This window comes from Prinia subflava, chromosome 4 (genome assembly GCF_021018805.1).
Source record: "Prinia subflava isolate CZ2003 ecotype Zambia chromosome 4, Cam_Psub_1.2, whole genome shotgun sequence".
NCBI lineage: Eukaryota > Metazoa > Chordata > Aves > Passeriformes > Cisticolidae > Prinia > Prinia subflava.
In genome coordinates, this window is record NC_086250.1 from 25,382,374 (window position 1) to 25,407,277 (window position 24,904).

Here is a 24,904-nt window from a genome sequence, read left to right on the forward strand (position 1 = left end):
GAAAGCAGTGACTCCTGGAGTTTCATAGAGCCTTTGGATACAAATTTCTGGGCCTGTTTTAGTTGATTTCACCATAGGGCCACCTGTATATATTGGATTGAGGCCATTTTCTTCTACTTTTCTCTGCCAATGTACCTGTATTTACTTTTGCTACGCTGAAGTATATGTGGTTTTTTCCTTGGGGAAGAGAGAGGCCATAGTATTGCGGTATGCCTCAAATGTAGTTGTTAGTGCAAGTACAATATTTAGGTGAGATTACAGTCTACCACAGCATCTGGAATCAAATAAAAATTGGCTGGTGAAACTGAAGGCCAACAGCTGCCTTTGGGCAATAAAGGCAGGTGGGACTAACTCCATCCAAAATAAGTGAGTGAATGAGCTTGATCTACTGGGCTCATGGATTTTACTCTGTGAATATGCAAAGGGCCCTGTAGGATTTGGGAGCAGTCATCCAGACATTTGTCACACTACTTCAAGATCCCCTGGTTTGAGAAGAATTCACTCTTCTGAATCTCATCTTTTCCCTTTTCCAAAGCCTGCACAGTGCTTGCGACTCACTCACCCTCTCAGTGCACTGCTTGGCCAGGATGAAGGGCACAGACACATCCAGGACACATGGAGATGCACCATGTGTTCCACCTCACTTCTCTTGCCTGCTTAAAGCCAGTTCAGACTTTCAAAAGAGGCAGTCACTGTTCAAAGCCAGATGGGAAAGACTGTTTCCCAAGAGGTGAGACTGTCGCTTCCAATCTCTTTTATCCCCCATGTATGATCTGGTGTCCACAGCAAAAGTCAGGCAGATTAGTCTCCTGGCCTTCTCCATCAGCTGATAAGGGCACCTGTGTCCAGCACAAGGACTCAGCTGAGGATGTAATCTAAGCCAATAGGCAAAGTAACAGTAACAAAAGGATGTTGTTCCTACTTGCCTAGACCCAGATCTGCTTGCAAATGTCTCTGTAGTTTGACAGTACCTGGGAAAGGTGTCCCACTGACACTGTAGAGTAGCCAAAATGCCAGATGCACTCACAGAATCCATTACTGTGCCTGGCTGGGGTGCACTTGTCAAGGTCAGGCTGGCTACACTCTGCAACAGCTACACTGAGGGTCTCTCCTTGGACCCTCTTCCTTAGGTCTTGCCTGGGAAGAACCACTCCAAGAAGTGACTACAGCTGCTGGCATGCCACTTCCCCAGAAAATCAGACTGAAATGTTCCAGATGTCTCAGGACTTGGATGATGTCTTGGCTGTGCCCCAGCATTTACTTCCTAATGGCATGCAAGACAACAACTAATGTCATGCCCCCACTGTGCTTCTGTGGATGCTTGAGCATGTCTGTCTGAGCTGGGCTGGAGTGGGTGCCTCTGTTCCAGGGTACCAGGTTGAACGAGAGTGTCTAGAGGCCCCCTGTATGAACTTAAGGACCTCTGCCAGTCTCTCTCTCTATCCCAGGTGATGATCACCTTGCTGAATGCCACCCTTTGAGCATAGCTGGCTCAAAACAGGTGCTAGAGCTGATGCAGGAACCCACCTCATGATGGCTGTTAGTTCCCCCATATTAACCTTGGGAGCTGCTAAACCATACATCAAGCTTTAGCTTAACTCTGGGCCAGCCATGGGCAGTTTGAGGGAGGAGAAACCTGCTTCTGCCTGACAGCAGCACTGACCTCATGAGTTCTGCAGGAAAAGTCCTTCTCTTTACAGCATCTCCTTTCCAGCTCCCTGTGCTTGTGGCATGCTGAACCATTTTCTTCCTGTGCAGGTGCTGAAGCAGCACCTTGTGCAGCAGAGGGGCTGGAGGTGGTCCTAGCAGGGGCAGTGCCCCACTGGCCATGTCAGCTCCCAGCAAGCACAGCTGGAGCATTTTTGCACATGCTGCTAGGCTGCAGCTAGGCTGCATCCCTGCCTCCATCCAGGAACCCATGTGGGGAGCTGCTGCTGCCCTGACCCCTGCAAAAGCCCCAGTGGTAAGAGGGCCTGTCACAGAATACTGCAGTGAAGTCCTGGGTCTGGATTTCATCTGAGTGTAATCAGAAGATATAATCCAATTTCCGTTAGTGGGAGAGCTTCAGACACATTAGAGAAACAAGTGCCTGTGGTATTTCAGTCTAACGAAGGCAATAAATACAGGAAAGATTATACAAAATGAACTAATGTGTGAAGTAATCTAATAGCTATACGTAATTTCCATTCATATACCATTGTAATAGAATAAGAGCAAATGTGGACCATCCAGCAGGGCATTTAAATCAAATTATTAGGAAGGCAGTAGGTTAATAATAATAATAATAATAATAATAATAATAATAATAATAATAATAAAATACTATCCTTTCCTATAAATTAGTTGGAAATGCCAAAGAAGCTAATAAAGTATCAAAACGGTAATTTTGTAATTGACATGAAAAAGAGAGAAAGTATTTCTGCATGCCTACAAATTAGTACAGATTACTGGAATTTCACACATATTTTTACTTATTTGCTTTTTAAGATGTTAATGAAATGTTGAGACAAATGCAGCATAGGTCAGTTATTTTTTCAATAGGTATGGGTTTCTTTTTTAAAAGATAAATTTTGAAGTTAAAACTGGACAGTATTTTTACTGAAAGAAAACTTGAGGGGACTATAAGAAGGCAGAAGGAATTCCTGATATTTTCCAAAGTAGCTCATTTTAATATACAAAATACTTTGATATTTCTGGCATCTATTTTGACATGTCATTTTCTAAAGGCACTACTCATAAAATTGACCTACATTTAAGGGTGAAAAAGGGTGGAAAAAAGATTTTTTTTTTTCCATAACAAAGGAGGGGGACAGGCGGAGATAATTGGAAGACAAAACAACATAGGTAGATCTGAGGTGAATGGAACATTTCAGATTGATACGAAAAGAAGCCTCACTGAAAAACCTGCAGAAATAAAAGCATCTGCTCTTTTCTGGCAGTAATACATGCTTGGCTGTGACACAGAAAAATGAATGATTTCCCACATTGTGCTTTGCAGCACATTAAATCGAAATTATAAAAGGATCCCAGATATTGCAGAATGAAGATACACTTTAGCGTATGCTTTACTTTATGCTCATGAGTGGTGACATCAAATTCAGTGGGCTGTTATTCACATGATTGGAGTTATATGCTTCCCTGAGCTTGCAGCTTGTGTACAACAAATACCTGTTCTGAAGAAGTCCAGGGAAAATGCAGAACAGATACCTTCAGATGGACATTTTTCAAGACAACTAAAAGTAAGGGTCCATCTTGTACCTTGTGAGATCTCCTTGTAAGGAGAAGATTGTCTAACTGGCTTGGAGGCAGTACAAATCTTCCACGTGACTAAACATTTAGTGTTAACTGACATTTGTGGTTGTCTTGGTTTGAAAGACAGATATCTGCTAGGAAGGGGCAGGACCTCCCTAGAGATGGAGAATTCAAATTCCCTCCCTCCAAATTATTCCAATTAAAAGGAAAATTAAAGGAGCTTTCAGGCAGAGGTGTGGGGGTAGGAATAACAGTTCTTTACTAGTATATATGACAAAACGACAAACAAACAACAACTACAGCATCAATAATAAACAGAATCAAGAACCTTGAGGGCTTTCTTTTACAAAAAAGCCCAGAGCAGTTTGATCTCGGTGCCCCTGCAGGACTCCGAGAGGCCGAACTGGAAGGAAGGAAAAGTCCCGGGCTGGTGGATGAGATGAGGAGCTCTGGGCTGGCAGCTGGAGCAGCAGGGGTGTCCCGGCAGGGCTGGGCAGTGCAGGGCTACAGAGTAGCAGGAGAGCCTCAAAGGTCCGAAGAAGCAGCGGCGGTGGGGGGAGGCTGGAGAAAGCGAGCTCAGGATTCCTGGGTACAGGAGCAGATGACGATAGATTTCCCAGGACAAGGCAGAGGCAGAGGGCAGCCTGACCATCCTCCTCGGCGCTGAGAGCAAGAGTGCCTCCCCCTTCCCCAGATCTGTCTTTTTGCCTTTCCCAAAGCTCATCATCTCTCCCCTCTGAGGGACACTCCCAGGGACTCAAAAACAATAGGTGTAGCCTCGTGCTGCCATATCCCTCAAGCACTCTTTTTGTTCTGACTAAGTAGTCGTCAAGGCTTTTGGAAACTTATGGGAAAAAATTCTGTGAGAAGAGAAAAAAAAAACAAACAAAAACAAACAAACAAACAAACAAAAAAAACCCAAAAAAACAAAAAAAAAAAACCCAAAAAAAAACCAAAAAAAAAAAAAACACAAAAAAACAAAAAAAACCCACAAACCACCAAATCTAACCCCCAACAGTGGTGCTTCCACACATTTTGGCAGGATACAAAGGAAGTTTTATGTGGTGGTGTCCAAAGGCAGAAAGTATGCAATCTTTCAACAGCAGTATGATTTTTATTGTCAGGACAGCTTTGTGGAGATATGAGGCAGACAGAAGAACCATGTCACTTCCAATCCTGTCCTCTTGTGATAAATCACAACCTTTTCCAAAATGTGTAAATCTGATGCACCTCACTTGGCAAAAAAAATCCCCAAATAAAGAGGTTCTTGAGTCTCCAGACCTTATTTTGTGGGGTAGAGTTGAATTTCTCTCAACAGTGCTTTCCTAGGGGTACATACATCTTCCTGTAAATGAGTTGAACTGTGCCTTTTGCTTAAATATGACCATTATCAATAACAGTGGTATCAACTATTGCTTAATACAAGAAATGCTGGTTCATAGTGAAGTGTAAAAAACTCAGAGATCTGATAGTCTGAAATTTTATGGCTTAAAATCTGATTATTTCTCTGCATCTCCTTGTAAATCATCACGTTATAGTATGAAGTATTTAAAAATACTATATAGTGTAGCTATATATTATATGTAAACACACATAATGCATGTGTACTATGTGTAATTATATATTATGTTAAAAATTTCCTATTCATAAATAGCTATCACATAGCTACAGCATATTAGTAATAGATCCTTCTGATTTGTGACTTACATTTATTGCATACATAAATATAATCTCAGATAAATTTTTGCAGTTGCAGATGGGTGTGTTTATCATAGATTTGGACATTCCGGAGTCTTTGTATTTGGGTAATTTTTATGCTTTGTGAGGTCTTTGAAACAAACCTCTGTGCCTGTGTGCTAAAATGTGATTCAGTCATTTTTAAGACTATAAATGTTTGAAGTCACTGGGTTTTCAAACATGTTTTTTTTCCCCTTGCTTCAGTCCTAGTTTCTTTGTCATTCTCCCTCTTTCTTTTCAGCTCAGCACTGCACAGTGTGGAGCAGCAAGGAGGCTCCAGTGTGCTTTAACCTTGGTCTCTCAGGATTCTCTCTTTTTCTGTTCACTGGAGGGTCTTCTCTGGTATCAAAAAGACTGGGGGTTCAAGGGATCAAGAACAGCCTTGCCAAGAAGGAATTGGGAGTGCAGGTGGACAAGAGGCTGGACACAACCCAGCAATGTGCACTCAGAAGACCTATTGTATCCTGGGCTGCATCCAAAGCAGCGTGGGCTGCAGTGTGAGGGAGGGGATTCAGCCCCTCTGCTCTGCTCTGCTCTGCTCTGCTCTGCTCTGCTCTGGTGAGAGCCCACCTGCAGTGCTGCATCCAGCTCTGGGATGTTGTCTTCTGAACAAAAAGAACATGAACCTGCTACAGTGAGTCCAGAGGAGGCCACCAAAATGATTAAAGGGATGGAGCACCTCTCCTGACAGGAAAAGGCTGAGACAATTGGGATTGTTCAGCCTGGAAGAGGGAAGGCTTTAGGGTGACTAATTGTGGCCTTCCAGTACCTGAAGAGGAACCTACAAGAAAGATGGAGAGACGCTTATTAACAAGAGCATGTAATGACAGGACAAGGGGTAAGGGCTTCAAACTGAAAGAGAATAGGTTTAAATTAGGTACTAGGAAAAAATTCTTTGCTGTGATGGTATTGATGCACTGGAAGCGGTGCCCAGAGAAGTTGTGGATGCCTCATCCCTAGAACTCAAGGCCAGGTTGGATGGGGCTCTGAGCAGCTGATCTAGTGAAAGGTGTCCCTGTCCATGGCATAAGGATTTGGATTAGATGATCTTTAAAATGCAAACCTGTGGGCTTTGTTTGAGGTACAGATGAGAGTCGCTGGATGAGGGGCTTTGGTGATTGGGGCTGTGGTGTAGTCCTTAGCTTGCAGCTTTTGCATTCCCCCTGCACAGCATTCTGGCCTTCCCAAGGCCTTGGCGACCACTGAACCTTTCTTTTCATCTTCCTTTTAACCAGCTCTTGGAGCTATCCCCCTTTGGAGGTAGTGGTTAAATTTGGTTGCTTCTGTGCTAATTGCTTGGCAGTCTGGAAAAAGCTGTCTGGAGAGTTATATAAGGGGGAGAGGGAGATAGGGAAGCAAAGGATTGTCCTGCTTCTCACATCAGTCTAAGTCAGTGGAAAGGGAAACAATGAATATTTGTATTTATTATTTATATGGTGCCATAAATGTACTTGGCACTTTGCAGTCAAATAAAAGACAATGGCCCTGCCACCAAAATTTGGCAGTCTGAGAGATGAGAGCTGGCCTCCTTTAACTGAATGATCAGGGCTGAATTACTGGTGGGGAAGGGATGGGAGTAACAGATCTACAGGATTAAAAAAAAAAAAAAATACAACAGCTGTATTCCCACACTTTCACTCCTGATGCCTAGTGACATAACCATAACATTTGGAGTTATATGTACATACATAAATTTGATAAATATTTGTCAGGTTGTATTTTTCCAGGCATTTTTACTTCACTGCATGGAAAGAAGTCCTGCTTGTCCCAGGCTTTTGGCTACTCAAGGTCAAACTTCCCCTAAATCTCGGTGGCCCAGTAGACTTGTTTATTTCAGGTGTAACTCAGTGCCCCAGGGCTCTCATGGGAGTGACACGGCTTTCATTTCTCTGTCTCTCACTTGCAGATAGGAGGCACCTTTCATCAGAAGGTTAAGGGAAGGCATTATCTCCTAGCTCTGGGAGGGTGCTGCTCTGTCTGAAGTGCCCTGCTTTTTTGCTTTGCCTCTCCACCCCACAGACGTGCTTAAGAATTTCCACTAATGTGATTACTAAGTTTTTAAAATTGCTTGGATGAAAATTCTGGCCCCTGTGAAGTCTTTTGGAGGTTTGCCAAGCTTGTGCAGGGTTTCACCTGCTGTCCAGTGGACAGTACCCACATAATAGTAGGCTGGCTGTTAGTACTCAGAAGACAGGAGGATCTGATCTTCCTTTGTTAGTGAAAAATGGAATTTCTTTCCCACCAAACTACATCCTCTGAATTTCTCAGAGTGTTTCATAATTTGTTAACCAGCTGTCTCATGTGCAAACAAAGCAGATTTCAAATTCCTCTGTACTTATCTGTCACCTCTCCTCTCAAGGTCTTTTTAATCAGTTAATTTTCTCCCTCTGAATGAGCATCTACACTCCTAATGATAGTAGGAGTGTAGTAAGTGGCATCTTTCTGTCTCACGAATTTCTCTGTTGTGTTTGCCTGGGATTATTCAGTAGATACCTTTTGTCCCACTGTGCTTCCAAAGAAGCTGATTCTCAAGAATGAAATACATGGCATGATTTGAAACTGGATCAACAGATGATCTCCATCCTCTACATGCATACAACCAAAAGCTGAGTGTATCGTAGCTATGATTTCATAGCACCCTTCATTGCAAAAGATATGGCTGGACTGTTCGCATACCATACATACTAACACTTGAGCTGTGCAAGCAGCTTTTGGCTCTGACTGGTGAAGCTCAGTGATTCCACTACAGATTTCTGGTCAAGCGTGAGGGACACTTAACAGTGACCTGAAGTGTATATACTGCCAAATGTGTCCTGAGGAATATTTAAGGCTTTAATATTACCTGTTGGGTGGAGAAACTGCACAGAGCCTGTATAATGTTCATGCACTTGGCTGACTCCTGGTGTTCTAGTGGTGGGTGGATTCTGTCTGTGATAGTCAGATCCTGAAGTGGCTCCTCCAGCCTGGTGTATCTATAATGCTTGGGTCAGGCAGTGAGGCAGTGTGGTAGCAGCAGGCACAAGTAGGTGTGTTTACAGAAGATGTGGGATCTCCAACATGCCGTCTGTTTGGGATGGTGCTGCACTGCCCAAAGTTTTCAGTCTCCTGCTCTGTGCACACTGTACGTAACAATCCAACTTGCAAAGCTGGCACACTGTACATAACAATCCAGCTTGCAAAGAGGCTGCACAGTCCTACTGTGTGCACTCCTCTGGCAATAACTGCATGTGATGGAGGCTTCTTCCACCAACTGGATCTCTGTTTTCATCTCAGTTATTTTGCAAGGACAACTATTTTTAAAGTTGCTATATTTGAACTCTTTCCTTTTGCTTTTACCTGTCCCCCCTCACCTCTGCATTGTCACTAGGCTGCTCTGTTCTCTTTCCTGACCTGCATGTGTCCATATTTCACCAACAGACATTCATAGCTATTTTTCTTTCTTGTTTGTGGGTCTGACCCACACTACATCTTCCTTTAAAAGGGACTTTAATTGAATTCTTTGCAACTTTACTGCAGTCAGCTGCACTAACTGATAATTCCTTTCTTGGACTTATCTAGAGCAATTTGTGGGTGAAAGTGCTATGCAAAGCAAGACCGAGAATCTGAAACATCACTGGGTACGGAATAATAAGATAAATCACAAAGTCAAAGTCTGAGGGAGCACAAGGTAATTTTATGCCCTCCCAAAATCAACATATTGGATTTGGGGCTTTGGTTCGGTCCCCTTTTTTAGCTTTCTTTTTTTGTTTGTTTACAAATCAAGACGTGTTGTTTGACTAGTGAAGACAAGGAATTGGGGTTTCAGGAAGAGTTGATGTAGCAGCTGGATTCAGAGCTGTGGAGTCCCAGCCACTGCTGAGGAGGCAGAGAATGTTATTGTAAGGGAATGCAGGAGGGAATTAAAAAGAGCTAGGGTAAAAGGATGATCTGAAAACTTATAGTCACTTAGAAATGGCTGAGAGTTCCATCTTGGAAATAAAAAATGTCTGTGATGTCAAAACTACATGACTCTGCAGAGGGGACAGGAATGCTTTAGGAGTGAATCTCAAGAAGTATCCATACAAGAGAGTCATTAATAATAGAGAACAAGCAGCACAGTCATTTTAGTCTGCTCTCCTCACAGACTTGTACCAGTGCTAAGATTTGGGTCTGTAGTATGATTTTCTGCCTTGCTGGGATGCAATTCTGTCGATTTTAAAATGCCTACAGCACCATGCCACCAACAGTTACAAGCTCTGTGTTCTAAATCTGCAGAGCACCTCCTCTACCGGGACAGGTGACTGGGGGCATGCGTTTGTGCCTACATGGACAATCCAAGCTGCATAAAGAAAAGAATACAGTAAAATGAAGATGGTACTGGCAGTGATGATCAACATTGCAGAAACAAACTGCCCACTACCTGAATGCAGATCAGGACAGAGCTGCAGCTTTGAAGAACTTGCAAGCTAAAAATGAAGGATAGACAAAACATGATATAATATAGAGAGGCTCTGAAAAGAGTGATAATGAGCATGAACTCTCACTAGCATTGTTTGTGTTGCCTTGCTGCAAGCTTTTTTACTGTAACATTCTCTCAGCATCTTTGGATCTTAATCAGATTGTTATTCATATGGTGAAGAGCATGTTCAGGTAAGCAACCAAAGGTAAGTCAAGCAAAAACCTACAGGATACAGCCAGAGGACAACAGCAAGAATGGTTGCAGGTCCGTATAATACAGCTTGCAAAGAAGGACTAAAGAAAGTGGGCTTCTTTAGCTGCAGTGAAAGAATGTGGAGAAGAAGCAGCACAATGGTCTTCAAAAACATAAAATGCACTTTCGGAGAAGAAGAAACTATTTGGATTTACCTGCCCATGGACAAGATAACAGAAAATATTGCAGAAGTATTTGCAGCTGGAAGTCTTTAGTTCAGATACTTGGAAGAACTTTCCAGTAGTAAAGCTCTGGTGGACATTGTCCAGGGAATGGAGGAGTCTCCAGCACCAGCCATGTTCCACAGTGGGCTGGATTAAGAGCTGTCAGGAATAGTGATGTCCAGGAGAGACTCACTGGAGGGACAGAGGTGGAAGGGACATCTTCTCAGGGTCAAATCCAAGTTTGTGATTCTGTGCATTGTTTGTAGTGCAGCTTGGGGACAAAAAATATATATTTGGGGATAAGGAAAAGAAAAGCTTTTTCTCTTTGAGAGTCATCCATTAGTTGTGAAGTAATTAATTTCCTGGCTGAAACAGAGGACGTAGAAGGCAGCTAGGGCAAGACATGCTGCCTGGACATGGGTAGCCTATCAGGACTTAGGTACAGGCATTGAGCTACATCAGAGTTAGACCTGAAAACCACTGATCCACTCTTAAATTTTTAAGGTTTTGAAGGAAGATCTTGTGCAAACAGCCTGGTTGGATTTTCAGGCAATGAAGAAAGGTGCAAGCTGACTGCAGTGACATGCAGCTGAACCAGAACAAGAGGAGACAATCAAAGATGTTTGGGCAATGCAAAGAAGTTATACATTAGGAGGGTGGTGGGCACTTCAGGCTTCTTGCTAACCATAGTGGTTGGCTCCCTGTACTTTTGGTGGGAGAAGATGTCCTGAGGGTTGAATGGCCCAATGACTAAATATTTTTGGGCCAATGTAGATGTTTAGAGCTATTTTAGGTGTACGTGGGTGTCCAAACTACCTTCAGGTTGTGGGCAAATTTGACATGGGGTTATGAGAGACCTGTTCCCAGGGTGCAATTCCCATGGCATCTCAGCTTGGCACTTACTTTTGGGTAAATGAAGTGAGCTCAAAGTATCTAATATGGGCTTAAGCTCTTTTGGACTTGCAGCTAGCAGAGGAGCTGAATTTGTGGCTCTTAGTTTGATAGGTCAGAGCTGTGGAGCTTCCTGTGGTAGAAAACTTTAACTGGTCATCTGCGCCTTATAAAGTGTAAGGAGCTCTCCCAGAGAAGCTGTATAAGGGTAAAACACACCACCCACACACTCACCCTTGCACCAAGTTCTGCCAGCTCATTATGTTATTCAGCAGTGGATTGATTTGGGTTTTTTTGAGCAGTGTAAAAGTAGATTGGCTGATAAAAAAGAGCCTTTATGTTACAAGAGCTTGCTGAGTTTGGGAAACTGCTTTCAATGCTATTGGCAAACACTTTACAGTGTAAACAGGGCCTACATCAGGCAGATAAATAAGTGCAGATGTGCTTTTCTGTAGGATCCATTTGGTGATAGACAATTTATTGAAAAAAATTTCTCATCAAATTAATTGTGGCCAATTAGACATAACCCCTTCCCCTCATCTCTAAATCCCCTCAAATTGCTGTTGCATGAATGGGAAGAGCTCCTATCACCTGTTTCATTATGCAGATTGATATCTGAACATCTGAGAACAATGCTGCTTTCTGCACGGCATGGCTCCAAATTGCTAATGAAACCGCTCTGCCAGCCGAGTCACTTAAACCTGCTTTCACTGCTGCTGTCGACAGCTCTCATGGCGAGATGTGGAGGGGAGTGGCAAAGGAGCTCTCCGCCTGAATGTGCTAACAGCTCCTAGCCTGTGTGTTTATTGCTATCCAGAGAAGGAAGATTTTTGCTCTCTGACTCTGAAAAGTTACTTTTCCAAAGCTGGGGTCTGCTTTGCACTTAGTGCTCCTTGATTTCAGTTTGTGGAGTGAGAGGTTGAAGAGGCAGGCAGCCACTGGGCTCCAAGCATAGATACCTCATGTCCCAGAGCTACCCCGGCTTCCAGCCATTCCCAGTGTCTGCTTTCCACCCCCATCTCTAGCATCCACCTTCACAATTGATGTGAAGCAAATGGGACTTCTTTTATGGGTGAGAGGATGTGCACATCACTTTGGGTACATAAAAGGGGAACATCTCACAACAGAGATTCCACGGTGAATGAGTGGGAGGATGCAAGTGAGATACATCTCTGCCTGGGGCTCTTTGGGTACAGGACTGCAGCTGAGCCCTGCTGATTCCCTCACAGGCAGTCACTCCTTGGGAAAAAAAAAACATCTGGGCAGCAGAACAGGTCTCCTGCTAAGGGCAAGTGCAGCATGGGGATCTGACAAGTGTGGACCCTTGTACAGCTGGGTTTTCTCAGCAACGGATGTAGTTGCTTATCTTCCCTTCCCCTGTTACCAACACTTTTTTTTTTTTTTTTTTTTTTTGCCAGAATCTCACAGGACTCCTCTTTGCAGATGCTTGCAGTGGAGTGACTTCGTTGTGACTTGGGGCTCTGACAGGAGAAATATTTACATTAAATAATGGGACAGTTCTCTCATTAATCTACATTCCACCCCTTTCTGTCCATATCTGTGGTTAATTCCTTTGTCAGTGTTCACTGTAGCATTGAAATTATCTCTGCACAGGCTTCCTCCATGTAACAGCCCCTTCATTGTGCATCAGCTCCTCCCTCATGTCTCAGACTCCCTATAGGCCCATCTGCCAAAGAGCCCTGCTTCCCTGGGGATGATACTTATGATCCAGGCCCATGGTCCCAGCCCCTGGGAGAAATCAAACAAGTGGCTTTCCTTACTGAACTCTTTGACAATCTGTCAATTAACTTTCCTCCTTATGGTTCATTTCCAGTTTCTCCAATGTGTTGGCAGGAGAGGACACACTCCTTCCCCATCTTTTTGTTCCCTCAGTAGTCAGTTCAGAATGATGCAAAATTTTTTTGCTCTGGAGAACTCACTGGAGATCCTTTCTACTCTGGATTGAGCTGTGCCCAATTACTGCCAAGAAATACACATGGGGATTTTTGAACTGCTATCTCCTATCAGAAAGCTGCATGCCTCTATTGCTATTACTTCTCAAATATGGAGAAGTAGCTCCTTATCTCTGGCTGCATCAACTGTGGAGTCAGCTGGACATTGGTTACTTTCAACTTTGTAAACATTAAACTAGGTTAGCTGGGAATCTGTGTTCCTCTCGGGCACTCAAGAGGAGTGGCACTTAACTATAATTGCCTGATGTAGGCCCCATATGGATCCTTTCATATAGTTTCCTGTCTTGCTGTTTACCAAGCTATTGCTGAAGTGTGTGTACATGTTGATGTGTGGAGAGTAATTTGCAATTGAAGATCTGTTCTGACTAAGGAATGAGCAGAAGGTAAGGATTGGTGAGTAAATGAGTAGTATATGAATTTGTAGAAGTCATCAACCTGACTTCTTTCTGTAGAAATATGCTTTTCCGATTTCCAGAAACAGTAATTTCTTACAAGAGAAATGATTTCATTAATTTCATTAATTGATTTCATTCACTGATTGCCCAGGAGATTAAAAATAAAATCTGGAGCCTTTCACCTGTGGCTGCTATTATGGGCTCTGGATTAGAGTAGTGATAAAAGAGTTCCAAATTGGGATTACTTCCTTTATCACAGGGAAATGCCTGACTTTGTAATCCTTCTTACTCCAGTTTGTAGGCATCATGATGGAAGCAGACAAGAGTAGAGAGTGTGTCACTGGGAATGGAGGGTGAAGGTATAAAATGAACATGCCAAAACTCAGTCACACAAATTTTGATCAGGCCTGCTTAATGCTTCTCCTGTTGGCTGTACTCCGTTGGAGGGCTCTGTGGGAATGGGAATGGCCTGTATGCCTTCAAGATGGGGTTCTGCAGCCTCTGGAGAAACTAGCTGCCCATGCTGCAATCTCCTGGTTTAGCATGACAGGGGAGAGACTGTGTTTCTTTGTGTCTGGCATGGCAGTGCCCTCCTTGTGATGGGTCCCCTAGGCTGCTGCTTTAATCAGCTTAGTAAAAAAGAATAATTTTAGCATGCTGTGGTGATTTTTCTCCCATCAAAGTTTGCTTTCATCACAGTCTTTGATAGCTCTGAGTTTGTCTTCCTCCCTAGAGGGTGTGACAAAGTTCTGAGAGACACCTTACTGTCTGTTTTATACTATGTGAAACTTCTGTTTTGTTGGTGATGCACTAACCTGAGTTCAGAAAAACAGCCCCAATGTGTTTTATTGGCTTAAAGCAGTAGGATATTTATTCTCTCTCACACACTTACATGCACATATAAGTTAGCCCATCTTGCCATCCACACTGGAGAGATTAGTTGACTGGTACACAGAAACAGGTGAACAGTATGTTCTCCTATCCACAGACCCAGCTTCTGACTGTCCTCATGGCTGAGATGTTGTGAACAAGATACACTGCTTGAGGGGCTCTGGCCTCTTCAGTTGAGTTGACCAAATTCCAAAATGGCTTTAAGCAGAGCTCAAGAACAAGGCTCATCTGCATGTATTTTAAGCTAGAACTATCTGTAGATCTCAGCCCTATGGAAGGTGGCAGTGCATGACTGCACATATTCATGTACCAGGTGCACTCCTGCTGTTAAATGGTTTTGGTCTGACCATAAGCATGTTGTCAACATGCTACTCAGGATCATAGAAATACGTGGTCACAGCTGGGAAATAACAGCGGGTAAGCTACTGCATGATATGTCCAGAGAGGAGGAAGCTTCCTTCCATTTAACCTACCTTTGCATGTTTTTCTTTACTGCTTATTCAGTTCCTGGTTTATAATTCTGTGCTTCTTCTCATCTGCTGGTTCCAGAGGTTTTAAGCAGTCTTGATAATTGACAGTCTAAATTTTACTCCTCATAAAATCCCAGAGAGCATTGATTATGACTTAAGCAAGTGGTATACAGAATCTCACAGGCTTGCAGCCATGGAGGACTGTTATGATGAATGTATTTCTTCTGAGCAGCAAAACCTTTGGACTGTTCTGCCAGCTCTGTTCTGGGTATCAAATGTTACTAGTAACTTGCAGCCACTAACAACATTTTATTTGGGACATTTTCCCAAAACTTTGAAAGCTGATCATTTGTTTGGTGAAGTGGGTGTGAAGTGTGCTGAGAGGCATCTCTCATCAATTACTTTTCTACCTCTGTCAGAACCAGGAAGTGTAAAGGCATCCACAGAACTGAAAAAGATACTTCTTAGGAACTAAATGACAGTTTGTGGATAAAAAGCGCATCACATAGACTTCATTGGAAACTGTTTCTTGACTCTGTTCCACCACTACTGTTACATTTTCCCTTTCCTTTTTCCTTTTATCTAACCTCCTATTTAATCTCTGATCACTGACTATTTAGTGCACTTAATACGGAGTAGAGAAAAAGAACAGCTTGCTCAGATTCACTTCTTGTTTCTTAGGCATTAACAGGAGATATTCATGTTTGAAAACAGTGAAATATAACATCTTCTCAATTATGTTTTCTATGTGATAGTAAAATAAAATCAGATCAACTTTCCAGTGTTCTCCCAACCAGATGACTGCTTCAGTCTGAAAGACTGTGAGAAATATTCCTTCTCCTTTCTCTTCAGTTCCAGAAACCAAATGACTTCTCACCCCCTTTCCGCTTCGGGACCGTTCCCAATGGCAGCACAGAAAGGAACATTCGCAACAACTACCCTGAAATGCACAGCTACATGGTGAAGTTCAATCAGAGGGGGGTGGATGATGCACTGTTCTCGCTAAAAACTGGGTGAGACCTTCTTACATGTTTACTCACCACAGAAACCTGACTTTTTGCATGCTTGTCTGGAAAATGTACTTGTTAGGGTTTGAAAAATGAGCCTCTATTATCATTCCATGGTTAAAAGTATAGCAAGACCACACATAGTGCAGTAGCACAGGAGAGTAATTCTGTGGTTGTTATTGCCATGTTTTCCTATTGACATCTGTGTAAGAGTTTCTGGTTTTGCTGTTGTTATAAGAAATAAAAAAAGAAAAGAAAAAGAGGATCCACTGTATCTCTTTACATAATCCAAGTGTGTATTGGTCCCAAAGACCTTGCTTCATCAAGATGTTTCATGCTGGTGGGTTTTATGCATACAGAAGAAAAGCTCAAAGGTCTCTGTGGACAAAGTTTTTTTTAGAGCATTTACATTGTCATCTGGAAATTCCTTTGTTTTCCCTCCTGTGTATAAAAGATTATATTAATCAGGAAGCTGTCAGACTAATCCCACCCCAGTGTATCACCAGCTAATGTAATGTAATGGAAGGTACGTTTGGAGCAAATAGTTTGGAAGTAGCTTACTCTCTGGAATATTTTAGTATCAAGGGCTAAACAAAACATTATTTGAATAACATGGAAGTATAAAAATGTAAGCATTTCCTTGAGTAACTTTGGAGACGTGCAAAAAATCATTAGCAAAAAAGCATGCTTGAATAGTTTATCCTGGTTTAGTAACAGTGAATTTGCAAAGGACTTAACTCATAATGACATTTTGCAAGCCTTTGTCCTTTGTAATTAAAGACCTCCTCTCAGAACTGACCATTTTGGTTGTCAGAGCCCAGCCTCAGTGAAAAAAAAACATTTTTGCTTGAACTCATGTTGCAGTCTTACAAGAAAGTTCTTTCCAAAGCAGAAATTAAGATGTTTAGCCAATTCAATTACTAGATTGACTGAATATTCCTAAACCTGTTTGCCAGGTTCAGAGGCCCACAGCCCATTACAAATGGTTGTAACATTGTTGGATGTAATCCTGCGAAGGTACATTTGCCATATAGTCACCATTCAGGAAATAAATACGCATTGTCCTGGAAATATATGGATTAAATAGTGCTCATCACTTCTGATAGATGTCAACCTGGCTTCATATTCACCCTTGGACAGACTTCCTCACAGATAAGCACTTGAACTGAGATAACCACCATACTGTAAATACATGTGCAGGAGGTGAATTGTAAACATAGTATATGAGAGAGAATGTGCAACTGGAAGGTCTTAGGCCATTTATCGTAAAATGTTTCATTTCAGATCTAATGGGAGGATTTACTCATCAACTGTCTTTGGGTTTGTAGAAGATGCAGCCTCCTGAGACTGCCCCCCACATCCAAATCAATTTGTTGCAGTGTGAAAAGGCTCTCACCAGGCTGTTGTGCTCTCCACACAGTCCATAATGGGATTTCTCTGTGTTGAAACAGAATTATTGATTTTCAGCTGAACATTCTTTAACAAAGACCAATTCAGCATGGTCAACCCTAAAGCTGCTGTTGGTCCAGTTGACATTGATAAAGATCTTTTCACACTAACTGAGGGGTAAAACATAATGTCCTGACTGTATCTGATTGGGAAAAAATACATTTTTCTCAGCTAAGTCATGCCAGCATTTGAATTGGAGAAAATATTTTCCTTATTTACTTTGCTGTCTATTATTGATACATTTTATAAGGCATTTTCCATTGTTTTGAGATAAAGGCAGTACAGAAACAGAAGGTATTCTTAAGGATATAGATCCCCTTGACTTCCTCGTCATTCATCTTTATCTTGCAATATAGTTGTATTCCAAATTTTCTTTAAGATCAAGAAATTATGATTACCAAATAGTCAGAAAAAATATAGGATCCTCAGTTATAACCCAGAATCACCTATAAAACAGCTTTAGGCTTAGATTTTATTTAACTTTATGTAATGGTGAAAGTGAAAATGATGCCTGAAGGATGGGATACCATCCAGAAGGACCAGGATGGGCTCAAAGTGGGCACATGGGGATTTAATGAAATTTGACATGACCAAATGCAAGATGCTGCACCTGGGTAGGGGCAACCTTGGTATCAACACAAGCTGGGGGATGAAGGGATCAAAGGCAGTGATCTTCTGCTGAGAAGGACTTGGGAGTGCAGATAGACAAGAGGCTGGATAGAACCCAGCAATGTGTACTCAGCCCAGACAGCCAATTGTATCCTGGGCTCCATCCAAAGCAGCATGGGCAGCAGGATGAAGGAGAGGATTCAGTTGTTCTGCTCTGTTCTGCTCTGGTGACACCCCACCTGCAGTGCTACATCCAGCTCTGGGATGTTGTCTTCTGAACAAAAGGAACATGGACCTGCTAGAGTGAGTCCAGAGGACACCACCAAGATGACTAAAAGGATAGAGCACATCACCTACAAGGAAAGGCTGAGAGAATTGGGATTGTTCAGAAGAGAAGGCTTTAGGGTGACCTAATTGTGATCTTCCTGAAGGGAACTGAAAAGAGAGCTAGAGAGAAACTTTTTAATAAATGCATGTAGTGACAGGACAAGGGGGAATGGTTTCAATCTGAAAGATTAGATAGATTAGATATTAGGAAAAAAATTCTTTTGCATGATGCTGGTTAGGTACTTTACTGTGAGGTGTTGAAGTTGTGGATGCCTCATCCCTAGGAGTGTTTGAGGCCAGGCTGGATAAGACTCTGAGAAACCTGGTCTAGTGAAAGGTGCCCCTGCTCATGTTATGGGGGTTGGAACTAGATGGTCTTTAAGATCCTTTCCATCCCAAACCTTTCTATGATTCTACATAACATATTGCAGTCCATCTGAAAGAGGTTAATTTCTTCCTTAGCTACCTAAAACCACCTTTGATTTCATACAGATTTTATGTTTTCTGTATTATACCCTCTTGTTTATTGCATCTGTGCAGGAAGTTGGATGCTTTCATTTATGATGCAGCAGTGCTGAACTACATGGCGGGCAGAGATGAAGGCTGCAAGCTGGTGACAATTGGGAGTGGGAAAGTGTTTGCTTCCACTGGCTATGGCATTGCCATCCAAAAGGACTCAGGCTGGAAGCGCCAGGTTGATCTTGCAATTCTACAGCTTTTTGGAGATGGTAAGTGGCAAGAAAAAGAAGTGCTGGAATTTTCCTAAGAAATGCTGAGTTTTGCATGTAAGAAATGGAAGTATCTAGCTCTGGTGCTTCAGATGTGAGTTGAGAACATGGAATTATTAATGGGGTTTTTTTTAGAGGCAGCACACCCAAAAATGCAACGATGGTACTTCTTTCATGTTGTTGATGTAGGGTAGCAATATCATCAAAAGCAGTGCCAAAAGCACTAAAGTATTCATAGAACAAGCTCAGATGTGTGTTGGAAAAATATCTTATGGGAAGAATGTCTTGTAGAAACAAAATCTCTGGTGTGAAGTTTTCACTAGCTTTGAGGTTTTGCCATGACCAAATCTACTAATTATACCAGACTGTCTGTGGTTATTCCATACTTTATAACTCTAGACAGGATCAATCCATGCAGAGTTTACAAAATTAATGGATAAATATTTCTGGATGAAAGAGTTAGATCAGGTTTTCCAAAACCTGAAAAAACCCCAAAATAAAACAAACCCAAGGAAGAACTTGAGACTCAAAAGGGTATTTTGGAATGAGTTTTTAATTAGAAGATTATAGTTACCTAGTTCACCTCTCAATTTACAGAGAAATTGCTAGTATTAACAAAAATTGTTCATGGAAAAAGACATTCCTTCTTAGCAAGGATTTTCCTGTCTTTTCATTCCACATTAAATTTTTCTGTGTCCTTTTTTATGAGTAAATAAAATTCACAGGTTATTTTATCTGTAAGTATTCTTTTTCCCTCCTGAAATCTGAAAATAACATAATAGTTATAAATATGGAAAGAACATAACTTGGACACACTTCAGAAAATTGGCCACCTGACAGATAGGTTGTCCTGTTTCTTAAAAAGCCTAGTATGTATTATTTCAGAGAAGGATGTAAGTTCTCCTCAAAGCTTCAACGAGTCTGCTATGGCAGTACTTAATATGTGGATTTTTTTCCCCCACCACTGGACTGGAGACAGAAAATATGAAAAACTAACTTTCCTAACAACACGAAACAATATGTCATCCTGCAAAATCAGTTTGTTCTAAATGTCTTATGTGTGTGTGTGTGTGTGTTTGCCTCTCTATTACCCCTTGTGGAAGTACACAAGAAGTAGTGATGTATGAAATTAGAGTACAGAACATTTGTTCCTAGCTGATACAAATTAGTGAAATATTTTATTGGTCAAAACTCTTGGAAGTGTTGAATTTGGACAAAATTGAAAGGAAGAAAAACAAGGAAAAATACTCAAATATTTTTTGGAACAATGCACCTGGTTTTAATGAACTATGGATATGATGGGAAAAAATTGATTGAAACAATCAATATTTTGAGTTGGAAACATATAATGTTTTCATCTAGAAGTGATTAACTTTTGTCTACCACTATCAGTCACTAATTTTTTTCCTTCATTGACTTTATGAAAGTGGAAGTTTGTAGGCCAGGTCTTCAGTTGTCTGGTGGACAACTGTTTCCAGATCTCAGTGTAGATATCCAGCAATTGTCAAAGCAATGTCCTGTGGTACAGCTTGTTATGGCTAATATCAGGCTGTGGAAAAATCCTGTTGACTTTCCTTTGACAAATGGCACCTGCCCCTATCAGAAGGGCAGCCAGGATATTTTATGGATGTTGTAGATGTGGAAAAAGAATGTGGAGACTGGAAATTACATTAGATCAGCTTCTTGCTTTCAGTCTGCCACAGTTTAAGCTCTTTAGCCATTGCAGGATTATCTAACCTGTTTCTTTCCTCCCTTCTGTCATTCTAGGGGAGATGGAGGAGCTGGAAGCTCTCTGGCTCACTGGCATTTGTCACAATGAGAAGAATGAGGTTATGAGCAGCCAGCTGGATATAGATAACATGGCAGGTGTCTTCTACATGTTGGGAGCAGCCATGGCCCTCAGTCTCATCACCTTCATCTGTGAGCATCTCTTCTACTGGCAATTCCGCCACTGCTTCATGGGCGTCTGCTCTGGCAAGCCTGGTGTGGTCTTCTCCATCAGCAGGGTGAGTGCCATTAACTCTCAGGGATGAACAGAGGCTTTATTCAGACAGTCCTAGGTACTGGATATGGGAATATCCACCAAGACTGTCTAATACACAGGTGGCAGTCTGCACAGTGTCATCTTTGCACTCGTAATGTTGCAAAAACATGTTAATTTTTTCTGGGACATCTTTGGTCTCTGCTAGATTTTGGTTAAGGAAATGGAAATTTCACATGGAAATGAAAACACAGGAAAAGACAAGTTAACTGTTACTGTTTGCTCCCCCAAAGTGAGTTGTGAGAAGGCCAGTTTTAGGGACTCCCCAAATGTAATCAAGTAATGAGGGATAATATGATTAGAAATTTAAGAGTTTTACATTGTTCTGTGAATTACAGCTTTTCAGCTGAACTTTTGTTAACTAGAAGTGTGCCTTCATTGACAGTCAGAAGTCCTTAACTGAAAGCCATGCCCTGAACTATGCAGAAATGTTTCCACAGAGGATGACCACATAAACTTAGCACTTGCTTTATGTAAATCTGCCTTAGGGTACAACATTTACATTTAAAGCAGATTCTAGCCATTTCTGAGTCATCTTCTACTATTAGTGTTGCTAGCAGTATCCCATTTGGAGCTTTATTTTCCTTCTTTCAAGCCATTAGTCCTTCCTCCTGATTCATTCTGAAGTGAGGTCAAATCTTGGCATTTTTCAGCTCAGCATCTGATGTAGCAGAATTTACTTTGAGTGTACAAGAGTATATAATTGGTGCATAACATATTGAAGAGAAATTACAGAGCCTTTTGAATGCAAGGGCACAGCCTCTCTTCTATGTTGTTAGTTTCTAATGTTGTTTAGCCTGGAGATGAAATGGGGTGTTGTGTTTGGTGACCCTTAGCTAAGAAGATTCTTACATTTTGTGGTTATCTGTTAGACCTGGGCCAAGTTGGTGAAAGGTCTGAAAAGTGTTAATCATCTGCTAGCTGCTGAGAAACCATGATAACATGATGTAATGTTTCCATTTCACAACTGACATTAATCATTAGGCACCATTTGGTAGATCAGGGAATAAAGGAGCCCCTTTCATTCTGTTCTTAGGGATAGCCCTTGCAAACAGTCATGGGCGAAATGAGCTTGTGGGGAATGTGGAGGAATTGGGCCCTTCTGTTATCTGATTTGAGGTTGAATAGAGGATTTCTGCTTTCAGGGACGTCATTTTTGAGCCCGTTATTACTGTTAAATTTAACTGAATGCAATTAAAAATTCTATTGTACCTCACTCAACCAGATGCAAAATACCTAAATACCTATTCAAGAACTCTGCTCTTTCTCTGTTTCCTTTTCTAATTTGTACTGGTGATAAATGTAGCTAAGTTTATAACAAATGAAGCTGTTCTGTTTTTAAGATAGCTCCTGTCTTGTTGATTCACTGATGCCCAGATGATTTTCAAAGGCCAAACCAGACTTGCATCCACACAGAATCATTTGTCTTGATTCTTTTATTCCCAAGGATACTATTGTCCCCATTTGCAATTCTGTGTTATACCTACTAGATTTAACTAACTCTTAGAGATGCAAGCAGGCATTCCTGCATCCTGGAAATACAGCTTGAAACAAAGCAGAGGAAGAGGAATGGAGGGAAAATAAAAATGTGAGGGTTAAGAAGGAGAGTCAGAACAGCAAGGTTTGGTAGAGAAGATTTGATTTGATTGTGCTTCATGATGGAAGTCTGATAGGCCCTACTATCCTACAGAAACACCCTCTTGATGCACAGGGTGCTTCCCAGTTCAGATCTCCCTCCATGTTTTCTTTGCAGAACAACTCACCTCCTTGCTTTCTCTCATTTCAGGGTATCTACAGCTGTATCCATGGCGTGGCCATTGAAGAACGCCAGTCAGCAATGAACTCCCCCACAGCAACTATGAACAACACCCATTCCAACATCCTCCGCCTGCTTCGGACAGCCAAGAACATGGCCAACCTGTCAGGGGTCAATGGCTCACCACAGAGTGCCCTGGACTTTATCCGCCGCGAGTCATCTGTCTATGATATCTCTGAGCACCGCCGCAGCTTCACCCACTCAGACTGCAAATCCTACAACAACCCCCCCTGCGAGGAGAACCTCTTTAGTGACTATATTAGTGAGGTGGAAAGGACCTTTGGCAATCTCCAGCTGAAGGACAGCAATGTGTATCAGGACCACTACCACCACCACCACCGCCCCCATAGCATTGGCAGCACCAGCTCCATTGATGGGCTCTATGACTGTGACAACCCACCCTTTAATGCCCAGTCGCGCTCCATTGGGAAGAAGCCCTTGGACCTGGGGTTACCCCCTGCCAAGCACAGCCAGCTGGGTGACCTTTATGGCAAGTTCTCCTTCAAGAGTGACCGTTATGGCGGCAGTGGGACCCACGATGACCTGATCCGCTCGGATGTCTCTGACATTTCTACTCACACTGTCACCTATGGCAACATTGAGGGCAATGCAGCCAAGAGGCGGAAGCAGCAGTACAAGGACAGCCTGAAGAAGCGCCCAGCCTCTGCCAAGTCCCGGAGGGAATTCGATGAGATAGAGCTGGCCTACCGCCGGCGCCCGCCCCGCTCACCTGACCACAAGCGCTACTTCAGGGACAAAGAAGGGCTACGGGACTTCTACCTTGACCAGTTTCGGACCAAGGAGAACTCCCCACACTGGGAACACGTGGACCTGACGGATATCTACAAAGAAAGGGGAGATGAATTTAAGCGCGACACGGGAGGAGGAGGGGGTGGATCCTGCACTAACAGAGCCCATCACAAGCACGGCTCAGGAGAGTTTGGTGGAGGCAATGAGCACAAGCATGGAGTTGTGAGTGGGGTCCCAGCACCGTGGGAGAAGAACCTGACCAATCTAGACTGGGAAGACCGGACCGGGGCTAATTTCTGTCGCAGTTGCCCTTCTAAGCTGCACAACTATACGCCATCAACGGTGGGGCAGAACTCCACCCGCCAGGCCTGCATCCGCTGTGAGGCTTGCAAGAAAGCGGGCAACCTGTATGACATCAGTGAGGACAACTCACTCCAAGAGCTGGATCAGCCACCTGCCCCTGTGCCCGTGCCCACCAGTGCCACCTCCTCCTCCAAATATCCTCAGAGCCCTTCCAATTCTGCCTCTAAGGTGCAGAAGAAGAACCGCAACAAACTTCGCCGGCAGCACTCCTATGACACCTTTGTGGACCTGCAGAAAGATGACTCAGCCCTGGCCCCCCGCAGCGTCAGCCTCAAGGACAAGGGCCGCTTTTTGGAGGGGAGCCCCTACGCCCACATGTTTGAGATGCCAGCCAGTGAGACCACCTTTGCCAACAACAAGTCCTCAGTGCCCGCCACCAGCTACCACCACCACAACAACCCCGGCAGCAGTGGGGGCTACATGCTCAGCAAGTCACTCTACCCTGACCGGGTCACCCAAAACCCTTTCATCCCCACTTTTGGGGATGACCAATGCTTGCTCCACGGCAGCAAATCTTATTTCTTCAGGCAGCCTGTGGTGGCAGGAGGGCCCAAAGCCAGGCCAGACTTCCGAGCCATTGTCACCACCAACAAGCCGGTGGTCTCAGCCCTTCATGGGGCTGTACCAGCCCGTTTCCAGAAGGACATCTGTATAGGGAACCAGTCCAACCCCTGTGTGCCTAACAACAAAAACCCCAGGGCTTTCAATGGCTCCAGCAACGGGCATGTTTATGAGAAACTCTCCAGTATTGAGTCTGATGTTTGAGTGAGAGGGGAAGAGTGCGGGGAGGGACTGGGGGTATATGTGGAGCATGGGAGAGTGGGGTGGGATCAATCCCATCAGCTACCCTCCTGAGTTGTGCTTAGTTTGTGGGATACTGGAGTTGTGAGTAGTGCAGCACTGGTGACAAGTGCCACCTCCTTGGTTTCCCCTCTTCCTCCTCCTTTCCCAAGCCTCCCATTTTATCTCTTTATCCATGTTCTCACTCCTCCCATTCTCTTCCGTTCCTGGCCATTGCACTTTACAGTGGTGTCGGAGTTGGATATCCTTGCTTGTGGTTTCAGGAAGCAGAGAAAAAGGCAGGGAAGGGGTGGGCTGAGGAGGAGCAGCAGTGACTTTAGTGCTCACTTCTGCTGGCTCCCAGCAGGGAAAGGCATGTGTGCACACGTCTATGTGTGTGTGTGGCAGGAGGAGGCAGCAGCAGCAGTGTAATGGACATGCAGGAAAATATGCTTGCTCAGGCAACTCTTCCTAAAACTGCCTAAAAAAGAGTAGTGCTTGACGTGGAGAAAGTGAAGGAAGAATAACAAGACTAACTTGATGATGCACTTATATGTTAGCTATATTGAGG

At 43.1% G+C, this 24,904-nt stretch overlaps 1 protein-coding gene across 1 annotated transcript in view; it reads left to right on the forward strand.

Moving 5' to 3' along the window:
* GRIN2B (glutamate ionotropic receptor NMDA type subunit 2B) overlaps nucleotides 1-24,318 on the forward strand; it is a 177,724-nt gene extending 153,406 nt beyond the window's left edge. Inside the window, exons 9-12 of the mRNA XM_063396134.1 lie at nucleotides 15,316-15,476; nucleotides 18,396-18,583; nucleotides 20,351-20,589; nucleotides 22,411-24,318. Coding sequence (XP_063252204.1) covers nucleotides 15,316-15,476; nucleotides 18,396-18,583; nucleotides 20,351-20,589; nucleotides 22,411-24,318 — 2,496 coding nt within the window. The remainder of the gene's footprint in view (nucleotides 1-15,315; nucleotides 15,477-18,395; nucleotides 18,584-20,350; nucleotides 20,590-22,410) is intronic.
* The last annotated feature ends 586 nt before the right edge of the window (nucleotides 24,319-24,904 follow it).